General features: G+C 35.8%; 1 protein-coding gene across 8 annotated transcripts in view; it reads left to right on the top strand.

The window, feature by feature from the left end:
* Positions 1-22339, top strand: part of EXOC6B (exocyst complex component 6B) — a 581371-nt gene that overhangs the window by 90335 nt on the left and 468697 nt on the right. For all 8 annotated transcript variants that reach the window (XM_029937576.1, XM_029937578.1, XM_029937580.1 and 5 more), the window contains exons 3-6: positions 1184-1231; positions 2826-2916; positions 3028-3073; positions 17550-17754. In XM_029937576.1, the coding sequence (XP_029793436.1) occupies positions 1184-1231; positions 2826-2916; positions 3028-3073; positions 17550-17754 (390 nt within the window). The remainder of the gene's footprint in view (positions 1-1183; positions 1232-2825; positions 2917-3027; positions 3074-17549; positions 17755-22339) is intronic.

Here is a 22339-nt window from a genome sequence, read left to right as displayed (position 1 = left end):
ATGGCTTAGTCGGTTAAATGTTTGGCTTTGGCTCTGCTTGTGGTCTTGGTCTTGCAGTTCACGAGTTCAAGCCCCACATCAGTCTTTGTGCTGACAGCTCAGTACATTGAGCCTTCTTCAGATTCTGTGTCTCCCTCTCTCTCTGTCTCTCCCCCAATTGTGTTCTGTCTCTCTCTCAAAAATAAAGAAACATTAAAAAATTTTTTCAAAAAGAACTAAGATAAAATGTTTTATAAAATTAGGATAATAAGGGCATCTGGATGGCTCAGTTGGTTAAATGTCCAGTTCTTGATTTTGGCTCAGGTCATGAGCTCACAGTTTGTGAGATTGAGCCCTGTGTTGGGTTCTGCACTGGTAGCACAGAGCCTGCTTGAGATTCTCTCTCTCTCCCTCTCTCTTTGCCCTTCCCCTGCGCATGCTCTCTCTCTCTTTCAAAATAAATAAACTTAAAAAGAAAAAAAGAAAAATAAAATTAGGATAGTAAACAGGGAAAATTTAACTCAAGTTAAAAAGTTCAGTTTAGGGGTGCCTGAGTAGCTCAGTCGGTTGAGCATCCAACTCTTGATTTCAGCTCAGGCCATGATCTCATGGTTCGGGGGTTTGTGCCCCGCATCAGGCTCTGTGCTGACAGCTAGCTCAGAGCCTGGAGCCTGTCTTCGGATTCTGTATCTCCCTCTCTCTCTGACCCTCCCCTGCTCACACTGTCTGTCTCTCTCAAAAATAAATAAAACATTAAAAAACTAAAAAAAATTTAGTTTATACCCAAGTTTTCCAGGAATACATTGATGAAGTGAGGAATATCTATGACAAAATTTGCTCTTTGTACACATAGTAGAGATGCTAAGGTTCTCTGGGTAATTTTTTTCTATTTTCTGTTTTCTCTCTTTTCTTTCCAACACTAAAGTATGATCTTTAGTTGTTATAGTGTCTTAGTTTGGGATATTCTAAGCTGAACATATCAGTCAGTAAATTTTTTTTTTCAGTGTTCAAATATCATGCAGTAGAAAACATTTAGTAGAAAAGTTGATATAATTTAGACCCAAGCGAATGCCATTAAACCAAAATGTGTTGGGATACTGAATCTGTCTGAATAACTTTTTATCTTCATTTAAAATGTTGATCTTACCCAACAATTGTCTAAATGTTTGTTTTTTTATGAGTTTAAATTGTCTTCTCTCCACAGAATCAAGTGACGGATACTAATAGAAAATTGCAACATGAAGGAAAGGAAGTAAGGCCGGTTTACCTTTTGAAAAAAAAATCTTCTCTGTTCCCTGTCATTCTCTTGTGATGACTGCATTCTTGATGGCTTAGAAGACCATCAGCAGTGTGTTGGAGGAACTTGGACATTATCATTGCTTCTCCCAGTGTTTTTTCTGAATTAAATGAGTATAGTCACTAGAAAGTGTAATGAGAGAGGATGTTTGTCTTAGCTGTGTTTTAAAATCACTTGAGTGGCCACTTCTGTTCCTTCTGTCTGGAATGCATTTTCCCTAATATTCTACTTCAGACTTTGCTCAGATGTTCTGTTCTTAATGATGCCTTTTATTTGAAATTGCAGACTCACTGTCATACTCCTGTATTCCTTTTAGTTTTCCTTTTCTTGCTTTGTTTTTCTCCGCTGCACCTATCATGCTCTACTATTACATATTTTTAGTTGTATGTTTGTTTTCTGTCTGTCTCCTTTCATTAGAAATTAAGCTCCATGAAGTCGGGAACTTTTGTTTGTTTTATTCATTGCCTTATTCCCTCCGCCTGCCTAAACAGTGACTGGCACGGAGTCGGTGCTCCATAAATATTTGTTAAAAAAATGAACAAGAGATTCTGTTAATTGATACAATTGCCATGTAAGTTGTCAGAGTTCACAAGATTATTTTCCATCCTTTTTCTCACTTCATTCTCACGACAGGCCCGTGATACAGTCAGGACAGGTATCATCACCATTTTATTGGTGAGGAAACTGAAACAGATGATTCCCTAAAGTTTGCACAGTAATTATTTTCTGACTTGCAGACTACCACTGTTCTCTGTATGATGTACTTTTCTTACCGACTCGTACTTAAATGTTTGGTTTTAATAATTTTTAAGACTAACTTTTGATTGTTTTATCAGTGACTTAATCAGGGCTATTCTCTTTTTTCTTTTCTGTACGGTATCTAAGCAGATAATGTTTTTTAGGTGTGGGTTTGGGATGAGTACCGGAAGAAGCTATGTAGATTATTGTTTTTTGAAAGTTTGTCTCACATATTTAAAATTACACAGAGAATGCAGTTTCTTCCAGTTACAGTGTGGTATGACTTCAGATGGGAAGGAAAAGTGAGTTGTTCTTCCCTAAACTGGAACTCTTGGAAATGCCGTAACTTCTAAGCATGTGGTTTATTTGTTAAAATCGAGATTTAGTGGAAGATTACTTGTAAGACCCAACTCAAGGGATGTAGGGAGGGCCGTTTCCCTCAAGGAGCCTCGCGCTGATGAGAGAAACATAGGTCTTCTCAGAAGATTGGTGAAACCACACATAATGAAGCATCTGAGTAAGGTTTAGAGAAAATCTGCAAACTTTTTCTTTACTTCTGGATAGCCCCTGGATTTTAGGATTTCACTTTAGCTGGCCTTTTCCAGTATAGTGTGTATCTTGGGGAGAAAATGGAAACCACACAGGAATGTTTTACTAGTTGAGAAAGGCAGTTTCTTAGTTTACTTGGCAGGTCTTTCTATGAAACTGTCTGGGATTTTCTGATGAATTGAACACAGGGTGGAAAAATGTGACTGAAAGCTTTTTATTTACAGCCACTGGCATAATTCAGTTTTTTTTTCCTCTTGCCAAGCTGGTAATAGCAATGGAAGAGCTGAAGCAGTGTCGACTACAACAGAGAAATATTTCAGCCACTGTTGATAAATTAATGCTGTGTCTTCCAGGTGAGGAGCTGGAAATGGATTAGGATTCTTAATGTAATTCCTTTAGCTTTAATTAGTTTTTCACTTTCTCTGAATAATGCATGTATGCTCTTTTCCCTTTTTTCTTTCAAGTCCTGGAGATGTATAGCAAACTGAGGGACCAGATGAAAACTAAAAGGTAAGATTTTTTTTTATTGAATATTTTTTATCACCTAAAGATTTTGTTAATTAGGATAGTTTTAAGGTCCATATTTAGCCTAACCTTTCAAGAAATAATTAAGTCCATATGACATCCTCTCTAGTCTGTTGTATATCTACTGATTTCATCCTGAGACGTATCCGCATATACTAGTGGTATGCTGATGTATTTTTGCCATATATCATGTTTAATAAGAAAAACACTACTCATTGTTTGCTTTTTAGAAGACCTGGTCTTTCAGGGGTATTTGAGAAACATGCTTTGGTTTAGTATTATAGTAGAAAAAATAGTTACTGGTTCTGGTGCAGGGGTGAATTAGGGCTCTTCATTGAAACAGAATCAGTAGAAAGAGAGTGTATGTGCTTATGTGGAGAGTGAGGGAGGGAGATACTGACTGATGGATTTTAGGGAACAGGTTCATGTGATTATGGAGTCTGGCAAGTCAAAATCTGCAGAGGCAGGTGGTAGGCTGGGGTGTCAGGGAAGGGTAAATTTTGTAGCCTGAGTTTGAAGGTGGTCTGGTGGCAGAATTTTCTCTTCCTCAAGGAGTCAGTCTTTTTCTGTTAAGGTCTTTTTGACTGATGAAATGAAGCCTCCCCCCCCACCCCCCATTATGGAGAATACTCTTCTTTACTCAGTCTACTTGTGTCAGTGTCAGTAATTTCATCTAAAAAATACCATCACAGAAGTACCTAGAATAATATTGGACCAAATATTTGGGTCAAATGACCTAGCTAAGTTGGCACGTAAAATTAATCATCATAGGGGCCAAGGTCAAGATTGGGTTCAGAGGATTACTTTCCTGTGTGTTGTTTTCTTCTGGTTTTATTCCAAAGGAATGTCTATGGTGACCCTTCCACTCTTGTTCCCAAGCTGGAGTAAGCATCCCCACCCTTCCTCCCCTGGAGTCTGCTGCAGTGTAGGGGGATGGGTGAAACTGTATGGTAAACAGGACATGTCTTTGTGGATTGTTGATTTTACTTAGGTTTCCAGGGAAAAAGCATAGAGTTAAAAAGTGATACTGAAATAACTATAGATATATTGTTAATAAAACATTAAATCTTCAAGAATTTTAAAGCCTAAGAAGCATGAAGCATCAAAATTTTTAAATTTCTTAGACTCCCATCTTTTTCCCAGGAGGACATGTTCACATATGAGAACATAGGTAAGATAATAGGAGAAGTTCTGTTTAGTGAGATATGAAAGTAGTATTATTTTTCTGATAACTTTTTAGTAATGTTCTAAAATTATAGAAGATAACAGAGAATTTAAAAAAAAACACTGTGTACCAGTTTCTCTGTATTAATAGTTTTCTAGTTTTGATTCATATATATTATGTATATGGACAGAGAGAGGTAAAGATAGACACTTTTTTTATGATTATAGATAAAATTTATGTCCCTTTCCTCAGCCCTATTCCTTTCACTACTCCCCCAAGGAAACCAGTATCATAAATTTGATGAGTAGCTCTTATTAGTCTGTGTTTTTTGTCTGCAAATCATATATTGTATTATTTTGAGTTTAAAAAAACATGTACATAAATGGTTCTCAGTCATTTTTTTGAGATTCATTCATTCATTCAACAAAAATGGAGTACTTACAGTATGCTAGGCATTGTTCTTGGAGATACAGCTCTGATGAAAACAGACAAAAATATCTACTGTATCACGGGCCTGTCGTGAGAATGAAGTGAGATAAGCCACTTCCGTACTAATGGAGAATTCATTTATGTATGTAGATCTAGTTCACTTACTTGAATCCTTTATAATAGTCCATTACATGAGTACTTCACATTTCCCCTCTCATCTCCAGTGGTTGACGTAAGTGCCCTGCACTAATGCTTCTAGCTAGGTCTTCTTCTGGCTCCGTATATTTCCTGGGCTCCCTTGGGCTGTGTGACTGATGCGATGTGAGCTGATAAGATGGCGGATAAGATGTGAGCCGAAGTGGTAAATGCTACTTCTGGGCTTAGCAGTTACCCTCTAGCACAAGGTCCTTCCAGAGGTCTGTTTTCCTTTGGGTGCGACAGGTGGTAACTTTCAAGATGTTGGTTGAATCCCTGAGTAACTGCAATGAACAGAGCTTTCCTGCCAACCTGTTATGGATGTATAATATGAGTAAGTTATAAATCTTTGTTTTAAGACGCTGAGATTTTTGGGATTGTTGTTACAAGGTAGCTGTCCTCACCTTTACTGTGATGGGACATTTGATGTGTTTCCAGTTGTTTGCTATGCAGACAGTGGTTCAGTAAATATTCTTATTTGCCTCTCTTTGTTCACATACTCAAGGTTTCTTGAAAGCAGTGTTCTTCAAATGTTGCTATATGTACAAATCATATGGGGATTTGTTAAGTGTAGATTCTGATCCAGTAGGTCTGAGGTCATTCCTGAGATTTGGCAAGCTCCCAGACAGCGCCGGTCCTGCTGGTATATGGTTTAAATACCTAGAAAGAGGTCAGCTGGCTCAAGAAAAGGATGTTCATGTATTTGTTCTTACTAGATATTATTCTCCGAAGTGATTTACCAATTTAGACTCCCACTGTCACTTTTTGGGAGGTCTGTTACTCAGCGTCTAGGTAACATCTGTGTTGTAAGACTTTGTGCTTTTTGCCAGTCTGATGATTGTGAAATGATAGACTGTTGTTCTGCATTCTCATTTTTTTGATTACTAGTGAGATTGGTTTTTGGACATTTGGATTTTCTTTCATTTTGCCCATTTTTCTCTCAGGTTTGTTCTTGTTTTTTTCATTTATTACACTCATTAATATGCTTTGGATACCTTGTCCTCTTATTAGGAATATCCTGCAAATATTTTCTTTCAGTGCATGGCTTATCTAATAATTTTGCAAAGTTAGTTAGTTAGTTTTGCAAAGTTGCAACCTTTTGTTGTTATAGTAGTTGTAAATTTTGTTAAGATCATTTATTTTGTGGCCTTAAAAATTTTTATTTTTAAACATTCTCAAGTACAGTATAAATTAACTGTGTTTTTTTTTTGAATCAGTTGTAAGTTGCTAATTTGACACCCTGTCATCCCCAAATACATTAGTGTGATTTCCTACAAATAAAGACACTATTCTGTGCAGCCGCAATGCAACAGAGAATAGAAATTAATACTCATATATTAGTAGTATTTAATCCTTATACAAAATGCTCAGATTTTGCTAATTATCTCAATCATGTACTTTATGGCAAAAGAATCCAGTTTAAAATGTGTGTTGCATTTAATGGTCATGTCTCTTAATTCTTCTTCAACCTGGAGCTGTCCTCCATCTTTCCTTGACTTCCATGACCTTGCTGCTTTTGAATGCTACAGGCCAATTTTAATGTAGAATGCCCCTCAATTTGGGGTTGTCTGATATTTTCTCATGGTTAGATTCACATTTTATGTCTTTGGCTGGATTATTGCATCTCATCAGGTGGCACGTAAATTTTATTTGTCCTATCAACAATGATGTTCACTTTGTTACTTGATTAAGATGGTGTCTGTCAGACATTTGCATTGTCAAGTTGTTCTTTTCTACATTTGCAACTAAAATTTTTGTGGGGAGGTGTTTTATAGTTATATAAATTAATCATTTTCATCAGATTTTCACTTTAATTTTTTTATGCCAGTATGGACTCATAGTTTCTTATTTTATTTGACAAGTCATAATTTGTTAGTATTATTTATTTTGTTCAAGTTATTCTGAATGGCACCAGTGGTACCCGTTCCGTCTGGCTTCTATGTCCTTATAATAAATAAGTCCTCATAATTTTTTGAGTACTTTGTTACAAAAGAGATATTTTTCAGGTTCATCTTATACTCTGCTTACTGTAGCCCTGGAATCAGCCAGTTCTCCAGTGACGGTGGTTCTATTGGTAGAGAATGTTATTTAGAAGCCATAATGTATGTGTTTGGTTTACTCATTACTGAGTAACCTGGTTTTCATTGCTCTTAATATATTTACTTACTGGGTCATTTCCTTGTATGAAACTAATCACCGATCATTGCTGTCACTACAACTCTTTACCTTCTCAATACCACACGCTGAGTGGCCCTCCTCTACGGTGTCCTCCCTACTCCACTTGGGCTGTTATATCGTAGGTCCTGGCTGAATGCCCTTGTCATCTCTCCTGGGCTCTGGCACTCCATGCCCAGCTGCCTTTCTGTATGGACATACTCCACCAAATCCCTGTACACCATACTGGTCCATCTCTAACCCCTGTCCCCAACCAATAGGGATGCTTTCAGTTTTTTAGGTCTTCCTTAATTTTTTTTTCAGTAGTGTTTATAGTTTTCAGTGAATGAGTCTTACATATCTTTTGTCATACTTATCTCTAAATGTTTCATGTTGTAAAATGGTATGGATTTTCAAATTTTAATTTCTAGACATTTATTACTAGGATACTATTTTATTTTTTGTGTTTTTATCTTATACTCTGCAACCTTAATAAAGTCATCAATTGCTGCCATTTTTGGTTTATTCCATTGGATTTTCTAGGTAGATGATCATATTATCTGCAAATAAAAACAGTTATTTTCTTTCTTTACAATTGGGAAGCTTTCTTTCTGGTTTGTTTTTCTTGTCTTACTGATCTGTCTAGAATCTCCAGTACAATGTTAAATAGTAGTGAGAATGAATATCCTTGTCCTGAATTATGTGTAGATTTTTTAATATGCTTTTTATAAGGTTAAGGAAATTTCCTTCTATTTCTGGTTGTTGAAAATTTGTACCAGGAATTAATTTTTGTTTTTGTCAAACTCTTTTTCATATGTTCAGAAATTTTTTTAGTTTATTAATATGAATTATATTGTTAATTTGTTGAATTTTAAACTGAACTTGAATTTGTGGAATATATCTCCCTTGATCATGTTGTATTACCTTTTTTATATGATGCAGTATTTGATTTGCTAAATTTTGTTGAGGAATTTTGCATCTGTGTTTATGAGGAATATTTATCTGTAGTGGTTTTTTGTTTGTTTTGGTAATGTCACTGATTTTGGTGTCAGGTTAATGCTGGCCTCATAGAATGCATTGGAAAGTATTCCCTTTTTGCTTTTCTGGAAGTATTTGAATAGTGTTGATATTATCTTCTTTAATGTTGGTATTATCCTTCTTACATACTTGGTTGAATCTGCCATTGAAGCCACTTGAACCAGGAGATTTTGTTTGGTTTTGGTGAGGTTTTTAATTACAAATTTAATTTAAAAAGTAAGTATAGGGTTATTTGCATTTTGTGTTTCTTGAGTAAGTTTTGCTTATTTGTGTCTTTCAAGTAATTTTTTCTGTCAACTTACTGAATTCGTTAGCAAAAATTGTTCAAGATATTCCCTTTTAATTTAAAATGTGTGGGATCTATAGTAATACTTTATGTTTCATTACGTAAGTTGAAAATTTGTGTCTTTTCCTCTCAGTCTCTTTGATAATTCTCTGATTATTCTAGCTAGAAGTTATCAGTTTTATTAATTTTTTTCCAAAGAGCATCTTAAGGTTTTACTGTTATTTCCTGATTTTAGCTATTATTTTTAGTATTTTCTTTCTCCTACTTACATGGAGTTTAGTTTCCTCTTTTCTAGCTTTTAGGGTAGATTTTGGTTCTTTATTTTCTAATGTAGCCATTTGAAGCTGTACAATTTTCTCTTAGCAGTGTGTCAACTGCATCTTACATGTTGTATGATGCTGGTGTCTCCCCCCCCCACCCCCCTTATCTTATTTCCTTCATGATTTAAAAAATTTAATCTCATTATTTAGAAATGAATTGGTTAATTTCCAAATAGTAGGAGATTTTTCAGATTTTTAAAAATTGATTTATAGTTTTAGTTCATTGTGTTCATAAATGTAAAATGTATGATTTCAAGTTTTTAAATGTTTGTTGAGACTTATTTTAATGGCCCAGCATATGGTCCATTTTGGTGAAAATTTCATGTATACTTCAAAATTACGTATATTCTGTTGTTGAATAGGGCATTCTTTAACTGTCATTTAGATACCTTTGATTGGTATTGTTCAGGTTTTCTACATCCTAATGATTTTGTATTTGTCAGTTGTTGTCAGGAATGTTGAGATTGTCTGTTATGATTATGGATTTGCAAATTTCTTTTTTCTGTTCTTTCAGTTCTTTCTGTTGTATTTTGAAGCTTTCTTGTTGGGTGCATATACATTTAGTATTGTTATATCTTTGTTATATCTTCTTGATGACCAATGTATTATTTTGAAGGTTTCTCTTTATCCCTCATAATATTCTATTTTTTCCCCTCAAACATCTGTTGTTGGGGTGCCTGGGTGGCTCTGTCAGGTGAATGGCTGAGCTCAGGTCATGATTCCAGGGTTGTGGGATTGAGCCCTTCAGTGGGTCCTGTGCTGAGTGTGGAGCCTGCTTGAGATTCTTTCTCCCTCTCATGCTCTCTCTCTCTCTTAAATAAATAAAATGAAAAAAATAAAAAAAAAGTTGTTTGGTAATTCTATAGCCATTGCTGCTTTTTGTTTAGTTTTTATATGGTCTATTTTTTAATGTCTTTTTTGTTTAAAATATTTTTAACAGCTTTTTTTGAGATAAGTTTCTATACTATTAATTCGTCCATTTAAAATGTATAATTCAGTGGTTTTTTATTGTATTCACAGAGTTGTGTAGCCATCACTATAATCAATTTTAGAATGCTTTTATTCTTTTCAAAGGAAACTCTGAGTCCCTTAGCTGTTACTACACAATCCTCTCTTGCCCATCCCCTCTCTGCGCCTGCCTCGCCCCCTCCCCTTATACACCTTGCCAGCTACTGGGAACTACTAATTTACTTTCTGTCTCTATAGATTTGCCTTTTCTGGACATTTAATATAAATGGAATTTTACAATATGTGGTTCTTTGTGATTGGCTTCTTTTATTTAATATATTATCAAAGCTCATCCATGTTATACCATATTTTAGTACTTCATTTCTTCTTATTGCCAAATAATATTCCATTGTATGGATATACCACATTTTATTTTTCTGTTCATCAGTTGAACATTTGGGTTGTTTCTACTTTTTGGCTTTTATGAATAATGCTGCTATGCATTTTTGTTTAAAGTTTTTGTGTGGACATATGCTTTCATTTCTCTTGGCTGTATATCTAGGAATGGCATTACTGGATCCTGTGGTAACTCTGTTTGTAACCATTTGAGGAACTGCCAGACTATTTTCCAAATCAGCTATGCCATTTTGCCTTCCACTAGCAACATATGAAGATTTCAATTTCTGTAAATTCAGTATATCAGTATTATTATTGTCTGTCTTTTTGATTATGGCCATGTTGGTGAGAGTGACATAATATCCTATTTTTCACCTTTGTTTTTAAAGAATATTTTTGAAGGTGATCGAATTCTAAGTGTATAGATTCATTAGATAAGACAGCATTTCTCTATCTTCTTGTTTATGTGGCTTCTGAAGGAAAGGTATGTGAGCCGTCTTATTTTTGTCACTCTGTGCTTAATGTGTCTTTCCTGTTTTAAAGTTTTTATCTGTATCATTTGTTCTTAGCAATTTGATTTTGATTCACTTTGGTGTACATATGTGTGCTTTCATGTATTTGTGCGGATTTATCCTGCGTGTGGTTTGTCTAGCTTTTTGGATTTGTAGGTTTATAATTTTCTTAAAATCTGGAAAATGTTCAGATACTGTTTTCCCAAACATTTTATTTTGTCTTTTTCCCATCCTCATTCTAGGACTTCGGTTACATCTGTGTTGGACAACTTTGTATAATCCCATAGACAACTTAAAGATCGATTCTTTCTTTCCCCCAGTCTTTTTTCTCTCTTTGCCTCATACGTGACAGATTTTATTGCTGTGTTCAAGTGCACTGATCTCTTTCTCTTGTATTGTCTAATCTTCTTTTAATCCTCTTCAGTGATATTTTCATTTCAGATAATATATTTTTCATCTTTAGGAGTTCCATTGAGTTTTTTAATGTTTAATTTCTCATTATTTTTGTGTTTTTCTTTAATTATATGTATATGGCTCTGATATCTCTTTTCATGTACTTCTTTGCTAGTTCTGTCATTTCTGGCATTTTGGATCTTTACTGCAGAATGATTTTGTTTTTCCTAGTTGTCAATTGATTTGTTGGTTCTTACCATATCTAGTAATTTTTGGTTGTATAATGAACATTATATTATGTTGCTGAGTGTCTGGATTTTCAGAGGCTTTTTTCCCCCTTAGGGAGTGTTGCTCTTTGTTTTGGCAAATAGTTTAGTTGTTTGCAGACCTGTTTGATCTTCCCAAACCCCATTTTAAAAGTTTATTTGTGTGTGTGTGTGTGTGTGTGTGTGTGTCTGTGTGTGTGTGTGTGTGTGTGTGTGTGTGTGTGAGAGGGAGAGAGAGAGAGAGCAAGTGCGAGTGAGTGCATATACATGAATAGGGGAGGGGCAGGGAGAATGGGAGGGAGAGAATCCCAAGCATACACCACACCAGGAGTGTAGCCTGATGCGGGGCTTGAACCCAAGAACTGTTAGATCATGACCTGAGAGGCAAACCAAGAGCCTGATGCTTAAGCCAGTGAGCCACCCAGGCAGGCCCCCCACCCCTGCCCTGCCTCCCTTTTTAATCTTTGGTAGCTGCACCTTCATTCTAGGGGTAGTTCACAGTAGTATTCATGTACTCTGAATAACTCAGGAATTTCTAGGGATTCTACACCAAGGTTTCTCTGCATTGTCTGAGGTCTTTCAAGTGTTTATCATACATCTTCCTGGTGTCTTTCTGTCTGTCTTTCCCTCCCTCCCCTCTTTCCCTTCCCTGCCTACCTTTCCTTCCTTCCCTTGTTTTTGCCTGTCCATGTGGAATCCCACTTTGTCTATGACTGACTGAGTACCCGGCAAAGACTTGAGGTAACCTCTGGTCGATTCTGCAGTCTTTTTTTTCTGCATTGCTCCCTTTCCTTCTTTCTGTTTGGAATTTTACTGTACAACCTCAAGTTGTGTCAGTCTTTCTGAACTTCTGTCTCCGACTCTAACTCAGCTAAGCTGCTGGGCTCTGTTTGGGTTTTTTCTGACTGTGTCCATGATGTAGAAATCACATTCAGGTAGAGAATCTGCCTAATTATTAAACTCACTCTTCTTGTTTCCCTTTTTTGAGACACCACTGAATGTCCACTATCTGAAAACAGATTTTATATATGTTAGCCAGTATTCTGCGTTTTAAGATGGGGAGTTGATGTCTGTTCCTTGTTATTCCTTCATGGCTGGAAGCTTGGTGTTTTTGTTGTTTCTTTTTTTTAAGCTGTAAATATTGATAATACCTCTAGATTTTATGTTCCCTAAGGAAAAATATCTGACCATCTTTCTACTTGTTTACACATAGAAAGGATTAAATATTTGTTAAAGGTGCTCTTTGACTAGGAAAGGCACTCTATTTCCTGTGGAGAGCTTTATTTCATATTCTTACCATACTCTGAACTTATAAAAATTTCTCATGGGTAGTCATGGTCTGCTTTAAAAGATAACTTATTAGAATATTAAAAATTATTATTGTGAAAAAGTTCTATATCATGGCAAGAAAGTACCAAAATTTAATTTGCCTAGAATTAACATTCATCTTTTCACAATAGCATTTAACTCTGTCTGAGTTATTCTGACCTTAGTTATCCAATTTCCAGGATTATTTAAATGTCTTTTCCTTTCTTCTTCTTTTATATTCCCTGCTTCTCTATTTAATTTACTTTTTCTCGGCCCACATTTCTCTTAGGGAGCCTAATAAGGGGGAGACAGGGAAAAGTAGCACACATGCAAATGAAACTTAGGAGTTTCACTTTTGATTCCTTTTTAATAATGTTTAGAGGTTGTCAAAAGTAATGTCAAAAATCTGGTTTTAGATTTCCATGGCAGCTGGAAATAGAAATTTTTATTTTGGTGTCTGCTATACAGGTGTTTAATTGGCTATTATTCTTTACCCTGTCACTGATACTGCAATACATTTGAAATTTGAATAATCTTAATGTACCGTTGTATTTGGAGCATGAATGTGCTAGGGAAAGGCTGATGGGGAAATAAGGTGACATTCTTTGTTGCCAGGAATCACTGGGTTTTGTACTAATTAGCCTTGAAAAATGTGGAGTTATTTGACAGACCAGATGTTTTCAGCATGCAGCCATGTGTCTCATCAATGAATGTGGCTTGTGTCTGCAGGCAACATTGTTAGATTTTTCTCATTCTATAAACAATGTTCCAAAATATAACTAAACCCCAAAGTGTGTTTATCTTTTTGGCTTAATTTCTGGCTTTCTATCCTTTCTAAGGTTTCTCTCTAGAGGAATTGCATTTTATTGCACATACCTCTTCATACCTAATTGTAGTATAAACACCATTCTGTTTACACTAAACCATGTGAATTGTACTGTTTTTGAGTCTGTAAAATTGTAATAAATAAAAGTAACCATTTCACATTAACTGTATTTGTACTTTTCCCCCCTCTAAATGTAGGGGAAATAAATCTTTCTTTCCTCTATTTATTTGTACTAAGATTTTGACTTTTGGAACATAGGAGGGAAAACAATAAGAAAATAAGTAAAACCAATCTCTAGTCTTTAGTGTTTATGATACTAAGTACATTGGAGCAGAAGAACTTAAGTATCTACGGTGAAATTCATTCTTAAAATATGAAACAGAGCTATCCGTTTTCTATTTATAAGATCAGAACTGAGTTTTTCCTAAACTAAATATATCATGGGAAGTATGGAAATTAGGAAATGAAAAACATGAGGAAAGTTGTCACCCATAATGTTGCTATCCAAGGGGAAAAAATCATGGCTTCGCATTTTCGTGTATATCTTCCTAGACATTTTCTGTATATTTATGTATGTGTGTATGCGTGTAGTTAGTGCTGTATAGCTCACACATGCACATACATTCATAATTATACATGTATTCATATTTATTATTTTGAAAAACATTATGATTGTACCTATAAGTTTTGACCTGCTCCGTTTCCGACCTGGGCCGGTTCACCCCTCCTTAGGCAACCTGGTGGTCCCCTGCTCCCGGGAGGTCACCATATTGATGCCGAACTTAGTGCGGACACCTGATCGGCATAGCGCACTACAGCCCAGAACTCCTGGGCTCAAGCGATCCTCCTGCCTCAGCCTCCCGAGTAGCTGGGACTACAGGCGCGCGCCACCGCGCCTGGCGATTGTACCTATAAGTTTTATTTTTGAAATAACTTTTACTCAACAATACTGTAAATATTTTGGTTTTAGTCTTTTAGTACATTGATTTATCATGATGCGTTTAATCAGTTAGACACCTAGATTAGTTTTTATTGGCTACTATAAATGGCTGCAATTCAAGAGGCTTACATAGTTTTGTAAATCTAATATTTCTTTTTGGGAATGCAACTGGTTAGAATGCTAGTTTTGGTAAAAATTTTCAGTGAAAACTTGTATCATTAATACAAATTTGTTTACCAGCAGGAAGTAAATTCTCATTTATCGAAACTTCTGATAATGATGCCCATTATCTTTTAAGAAATCTGTGGGGGTTGAGTGGCAAAATTATGTTTTTGATTTGTATTTGTTTACATATCTGTTCAGTTCTACCCCCCTGTCTCCCATATATTGGCCTTTTAAATATTTTTGACTCTTCTTTGCTCCTTGCTTTTTGTTCATTGTTTTTTTAAAACAACCTTAAGTTTATATGTTGTAAATAATCTTTACCAAGTTTTTGTTTCTCTGTTACTCTTACTTTTTTAATGTATAAGTTATTTTGATTTTATTGTCAACCTTTTCAATTTTAGTTTTATTTGTTCTCTTATGCTTATGGAAGTTTCCCTACCTATCAGGTAAATATTACTCTCTTTTCTATTGCATTACCAGTAGTATTCACTTCTACCTAACCAGCAATATTCCTTTTCTTCCAATCGATTGTATCTGATATAAATATAGCTACTCCACCACTTTTATGGTTACTTTTTGCATGGTATATCTTATTCCATCTTTTACTTTATTTTTTTTAACTTTTTAGATATAGTTTATTTATTTTTGAGACAGAGAGAGGCAGAGCGTGAGTGGGGGAGGAGCAGAGATAGAGGGAGACACAGAATCCGAAACAGGCTCCAGGCTCTGAGCTGTCAGCACAGAACCCAATGCGGGGCTTGTACCCATGAATGGCGAGATTATGACCTGAGCTGAAATTAGATGCTTAACCAACTGAGCCACCAAGGCGTCCCTCCTTTTATTTTAATAACCTATTTGTATCTCTGACTCCAAACTGTGTTTTTTGTAGAGGACATATAGTAGGATCATTCTTTTTAAATCCTGACAATTTACCTTTTTTTTTTTTTAGATTTATTTATTATTTAAGAGAGACAGAGATAGCATGAGTTGGGAATGGGCAGAGAGAGAGGGAGAGTGAGAGAATCCCAAGCAAGCTCTGGTCTGCCAGCACAGAGCCCAATGTGGAGCTCAAATCCATGAAACCCCAAAATCATGACATGAGCCGAAACCAAGAGTTGGATGTTCAACTGACTGAGCCATCCAGGCACCTCTTGTCTGACAATGTGCCTTTTGATTGAAGTGTTTATTAGTCCACTTATGTTTAATGTAATTATTGATATGGTTACATTTTACTTTTTGTTTTCAGTTTTTCATGTCTTTTTGTTCTTATTCTTTACTATCTTTTTCTTGTATGAAATATTTTATAGTATACTATTCTAATTCCTCTATTGATTTTTTAATGGTATTTTTTTGAGTTATTATTTTAGAGGTTGCTCTGTAGATTAAATCTATATCTTAATGTATCACAGCCTGCTTTTACTTTAGATGAATGCTGATGTAGTTTTGGTAGAATATATAGTAGTGGTTTTGCTTCAACTTAGCTCCATTTCTTTCTGCCTTTTTTGTGCTATACACACACACACACACACACACACACACACACACACACACATATCCCTGTATTTTATAAACCCAATGATACAGTATTATAATCATTGCTTTAAAATTTTTTTAAAATGATATTAAAAGGAGAAAAGAAACAATATATTTGGTCTTTTGTATTTCACACACATTTACTATTTCCTATGCTCTTTTTTTCTTTCTGTGAATTAAAGTTAATTTCTCTTGTCATTTCCTTTCTGGGTTTCTTTAGTATTTTTTGCAAGTCAGATCTGCTAGCAAGGAATTCTCTTAGTCTTTATTTCGGAATGTATTTCACTTTTATTGTTAAAGGATAGCCAGCAAACAAGGATTAGTCCAAAGTTTGTGTTCAAACAAATTTGAGCCAATAAGGTTTTCACCCTTTGTCAGTAGATTTGTGTGTGGGCTATAGAATACATTGAAACTTCAGGCGGTTTTCAGATCAGCCTGGGCTTTTACTTTCTGCCAGGCCTTCTATGTGCCTGCTGCCTCCTTGTCAGCCAGGGATGTGTGGAGTGCTCAGCTCTTGTGGGTGTCCTCCTGCATGTGTGTGCAGCCTCAGTCAGCTAAGATGCACAAAGAGCTGTCAGGCCCTTTCATGAGTCTCGTATTTGCATACTTTCCCTGTTAAAGTTCTGGTTAGTTCTCCAGTCTGCCCTTTGTCCCAGCCCAGACCAGCTTTGGGCCAGGAGAGCTGGATTTCTGGATTTCTTTTCCTTTCCTTTCCTTTCTTTTCTTTTCCTTCTTTTCTTCCTTCCTTCCTTCCTTCCTCCCTCCCTCTCTCCCTCCCACCCCCTCTCCTCTCCTCTCCTTTCCTTTCCCTCTCTCTTTCTTATTTTTCCTTCCTTCCTTCCTTCCTTCCTTCCTTCCTTCCTTCCTTCCTTCCTTCCTTCCTTCCTTCCTTCCTTCCATTTATCCATCCATCCATCTAGAGTTTGCTACTTTTCCTAATAATGCCACTCAAAATCATGTCAACTTGTAATGACAGGGGAGCTGCTGGTTTTCATGAGGAGCCAATATAACCAGTGGGAGGGAGCGGGAATGGGGAGTGGGTGGAGTTGGAGGGTTGTTTGGAGGAAGCCCCATGGGAGAACACCACAGAGTTCCATTGTTCAACAGTTTTCATGAAAAACACTTTTCATGAAAAAACACTTCAATTTTTTCTCCTTTGGTCGATCTCCAGAGCCCTGAAATGGTTAACTATATTTGTCTTTTTGGTAGAAGATTTTCTGAGTTCTTCCCTGGGCCATAGTTGGAAGTTTAAACTTAGGTACTTTATTTTATAGGTTGATTGTTTTGGCATTGATATGATCATTTTGTATTTTCATTTTTTTGGTATAATTTCATTGGTAGATTTCCTAAGTTTTCTATTTTCTTGGGGTAAAATCTTTTTTGATTGGAATTTATTGAGTCCTTTAATGCATATATTAATTTTTAGTAGTTTGACTTTTCCCATTGATGTTTTTATTGAAATGTAATACTGTATTTATCTTAATGTACAATCAAAATGAATTCAGGCTAGAAATTTTACCTGAGGAATATATCTGTGGCCCTAAAGAAGACTGAGTTGAGCTAAAGGTGATACAATTCCTTTTATAGGCATTATCCTGCACTGAAAACTCTGGAACATCTAGAGCATACCTATCTGCCTCAAGTAAGCCACTATCGATTCTGCAAGGTGATGGTGGACAACATCCCCAAGCTTCGAGAAGAAATTAAGGATGTTTCTATGTCTGATCTCAAAGACTTTTTGGAGAGTATCCGCAAACATTCAGACAAAATTGGAGAGACTGCCATGAAGCAAGTAGGTCTTGGGTTTATGATAGGTTGGCCAATGACTTTGCTAGTGCTCTGTTAAATACAGGGTTTTCTCTGCTAAGTGTCTTAATTTTCTTGTCGTTTTTGGGAACTCCTTCCTCTTTATGGGAACACGTGATTAAAAAATGTGTTTTATTTTATTTACAGAGCAGTGAATTATTTACTAGTTTAGTGTTTTGCTCTGTGAATGTTCAATAAATGTGTATTTATTGTGATGGTTTATATTGGGACTTTGAAGAGGTTTTTCTGTTTTTTGAATATTTTCTTTGACTTTGGATATGATTTGAAGCCCAAGATTTTTACAAGATCTCTTTCTCGGTAATGAGATAAATTGTGCTGCAGATTCCTTTGGTTGATTACTTATTATGTAAACAAGATGTTGTGTTATTTATAAATATTTCTGTGATTGTTATTTCCAAATCAGTCGGTGTCAATGAGAAAAGGCCTTTTGGAAAATACTGTGAATTAATGATCACAGAAAGGGATTTATTTATAGCTCATAAGTTAACAAACATATTAGAAATTTTCAGGTTTTGTTTTTGTTTTTTTAAATTTTTTATTGCAGTATCTTCATCTCTAAGTTATGAAAGCCACCAAGGAACATCTTGATTTCTTTTATCATTGTGAATAAAAGGGCAGTAATGATTTGCAGTGTTACTTGCTCTTTTGAAATTTAAATCACATTGATTTTATTAAAATGTCTCAGTATATTCTACAATAAATAGAAGATTTGGTTGTTTATGGAAAGTTTGTTTGGTTCTACAAACAACTATGTTCTTGAATAAGTCATTTATAGTTCTTATCATTCTGGGAGGAAGGAGGGAGCAGGTTGTATTTTTGATCTCAGCAAGTCTGGGTAATCTTTTAGATGTCTGATTTTGCGAAAGAGATTTGCCTCTTGGAAATTCCTTTCCTAAGGCAATGCAGATATTCTTTCCCCCTTCTTTCAAATTTTGTCAGTGTTAGACTTTCTAATGTGGAAAGTTTAAAACTAGCTGATGATAACCTGATGGAAATAATACATCATGTCATTTTTTTAGTGGTAAAGAAACAAAATTAATCATTGAAAATATATCTGTGTCACTGGATCAGTGTTTTGAGTACAGGAATGAAAGTATTCTGCAAGACAAGTCTCTGTTGTGCTTGACAATTTTTTTCCTAAACTTTCAAAATGTAGGGGAATATAGTACAAAGTCTCTGAAAGCATTCTTAAAAAGAAAGTTTGTTTCATGTTTATTTATTTTTGAGAGCATGCACGTGTGCGCTAGTTGGGGAAGGGCAGAGAGAGAGGGAGACAGAGAATCCGAAGCAGGCTCCAGGGTCTGAGCTGTCAGCACAGAGCCTTAAGTGGAGCTCAAACTCATGAACTGCAAACTCATGACGTGAGCTGAAGTTGGACACCTAACCGACTGAGCCAGCCAGGCACCCTGGAAGCATTCTTTTTTAAGTTTGCCTTTTCTTTTAGGCCTCTGCTTGAGAAATTGACTTCATTTCCTTTTTGGTGAAAGAGGATATTATTATTTCATTTAATATGGATTATCTGATTTCACCTCTTAATTTATCTGAAAAAATTAAGGCCCAGGGCAGGGAAGTGACTTGCACAAGTTCAGATAGTTTGTAAATGTCAGATCCTGTAGTAGAATTCAGGTTAAACAGAGGCAAAATTTGTCTTCTGTGATACTCAATCTGTGTAAACTATTAGCTATTTGGTATATTTGTGTCATATAAAGAAATGGTGAAGAAACCTTTACAGTACTTTTAATTAACCAATAACCCTTTATTCTTCCTATAAAATTTATATTAAATATAGCTCTTCTTGCATGCATGGTTATTCTATGCTATGATAGTTAAGATATTTGTAGTACCAAAAAAGTAAGGAAAGTAGGAGGGAGAGATATTACCACATACTTTGTACATTATAGTTGTTCAATAAATATTTTTTTGAATTTGTGGAGTTTGGAAAAGAGGGAAAGGATATGGTTTATTTTTCATTGATGTCATGCCAAAAATGGTGTTTCTGACTTGTGATGGTTTTCTTCACATTGGTCATTTAGGGAATCTTTTCATCATGTGGCTCTGCCATTTTTAATGTGGCTTTGAAGATTGGCACAGAGGGCCAAGCAATTTTGCATGTGGGATAATTTTTATAAGGGCTAGTCGTAGATGCAACACATTATTACTTCTACTCATGTTTCATTGACCAAAACCTAATTACTTGGCTTTACTGACCTGCAGGGGAGGCTGAGGAATGTAATCTCACTCTATCATCAAGAGGAGAATGACACAGGTTTGGTGAACAGTAGCTAGTCTCTGGCACAGTCTTCCCTTTGGTCATCAAATAACTCTTCACTCTTCCTATTTTCTGTAGAAGACACTTACCCCTTCCCAAGGAGGGTATTCCAGTATCCCATTGAGTTACTAGATCCATTTCGAAGTCTAGTGTGTTTCAGGGATTCTCACAACTCTCACATCTCCAGATGTGTCTCCAGATCCAGAGGGGCTGCTGACCAGGAAATTAGATGACAAGCTATTTATACCTGTGTCCTCCCCCACATCCAATGAAGAAGCTAGTATAGAATAACTACAACAGAAACTTACATATATATAAAAAGGGGAATAATGGGAGATGCACAGTATTCCTTGCTTCTTCAGCAAATCATGTAATCCTTTTGTGCCATCATTGGGAAATCTTCTCTCTTGGTAGTAGTGGATCTTTTTTGCTTAGACATTAACACTCTGAGAGGAACTCTTTTGCCTATTCTTCTGGACCCCTAGTTGCACTCTGTTTTTTCCTTGGCCGGGTTTTTCTTTTTCAAAAAGAAGCAGATGCTGTGGAATATACCTTCCTTAGACTATCTCTCTGTCTCATTTTCTTTCTCTCTCACTATTTCTGGATACATCTACATTTATATCTATAACTATATATATATATCTATAACTATATATGTACACACACATACATATATATATTTATGTATATACTCCCTATAGTTATGCATAGGTATGTGTGGGTGTTTATCTTTGACTGCCTGTTTCCTGCTTCTGCGGGTTTAGGGGCCCAAGGGTTGTTTTAAGGCTCTAAACAGTCAAAAGTTTATTTAGTCCTGATTTGTGGGTTTTGGGCATTATCGTTACCTCAAACTTAGTAAGCCTCTCATCTGTTTCTTTCTAGTAGATTCTATGTGGACACCAGACCCAGTGCTCTTTTCTAACTATACTTTTACACTTGATCTTAGCCAAAAGGCCAAGAAGTGATCTAACTATACTTTTGAGGAATGATTTTTTTCTTCTCCCCTATTTGGGAAGGTAGTGGAATTGAGGGAGCATAGCCTTTGCCTCATGCCTTTCTTGCCTTAATGGCCCTGTTTTGAGGCTAAAAGAAGTAATGAGTAAGAGAACCATACCTGAATCTGATTTTGCTTCAGAATTGTCATGTTGTTCAACTGGAAGTATTCTTTGGATGTTATGATGCAAACCTTTACCATTCTTTTACTGTTGGGACTCTATATGTGTTCAGTGTTCTAACTCTCTGAGGCCCAAGTGTCTGGACTTCTTCTGTTTCCTATAATTTTATTTGCAAACCAACAGATTCTTTCTGTTCTTATCTCTTTTATGTAGTACCTTGCTAAAAGCAGAAAGTAAATGCCAATATATGCTCTAACTCTGACTCTCCATTCACTTATGGAGCTGCAGGCCCAATAGGCATGTGGTGTGCCTTCTCATTTATTATAGGTTCCAGTTTTACCGGTTATTTTGCCACAGTATTACAGGGTTCTCCAGGCTTTCAACTTGTGAAATACATATTCTTGCTGACTACTGCCTGCCCTCTGTATAACCGCCATTTATTTTACTTTTTTTGTTGTCATTTTTAAGGCAAAACCATTTTTTCAAGATGAGTTTCTCTTTTCCTTAAATAATGCAACTTGTAATAGTTAAGCTCTAAAATCTCACCATAGAAGTTTCATTTTTTGCACATCAGTAGTCAAAAATGGATCTTCCTGGTAGCACAGCTCTTCTTTAGGTGACCATCAAGGGATCCAGGACTCTCTTTAACTTATGGCTCTATCACTGCAACACAGGCTTCTAACATTGTATCAGAAGGAAACAGATTAAATAAGGCCTGGGGAATTTTTATGGACCAGGCTTATAAGTGATACAAATCACTGCTGCCAATATTGCATCAGCTGTACCTTACATACTGCAAGTGAGGCTTGGAAATACAGTCTATCTGTGTGACCAGGAGGAACAAGGAATAGGTTTGGTAATTAGACTTATACAGAAATTAGAAGGTTAAGTAACAACTAGTTAATCACCTAATTTCACAGCTATCTGAAGTGGCAATCGTCATATAGCAGCTTATCTATGATATATTCAAGATAAATGATACAATTTATTACTTGCCCATAAGCTACAACACAGCCTTCTTAATACCTTTCCTTAAATTCCACCTCTATACTACAATATACTTGAGGTCCATGCAAAAAAGTAGCTACCTTTTATATAGGCAATGGATGATTAAGTCTTTGGTGTTGTGAAAGCAACTTCATTTAAACATAACCACCCCCATCACC

Source organism: Suricata suricatta, chromosome 4, assembly GCF_006229205.1.
Source record: "Suricata suricatta isolate VVHF042 chromosome 4, meerkat_22Aug2017_6uvM2_HiC, whole genome shotgun sequence".
Taxonomy (NCBI): Eukaryota; Metazoa; Chordata; class Mammalia; order Carnivora; family Herpestidae; genus Suricata; species Suricata suricatta.
This window is presented reverse-complemented; position numbering and strand designations above follow the sequence as displayed.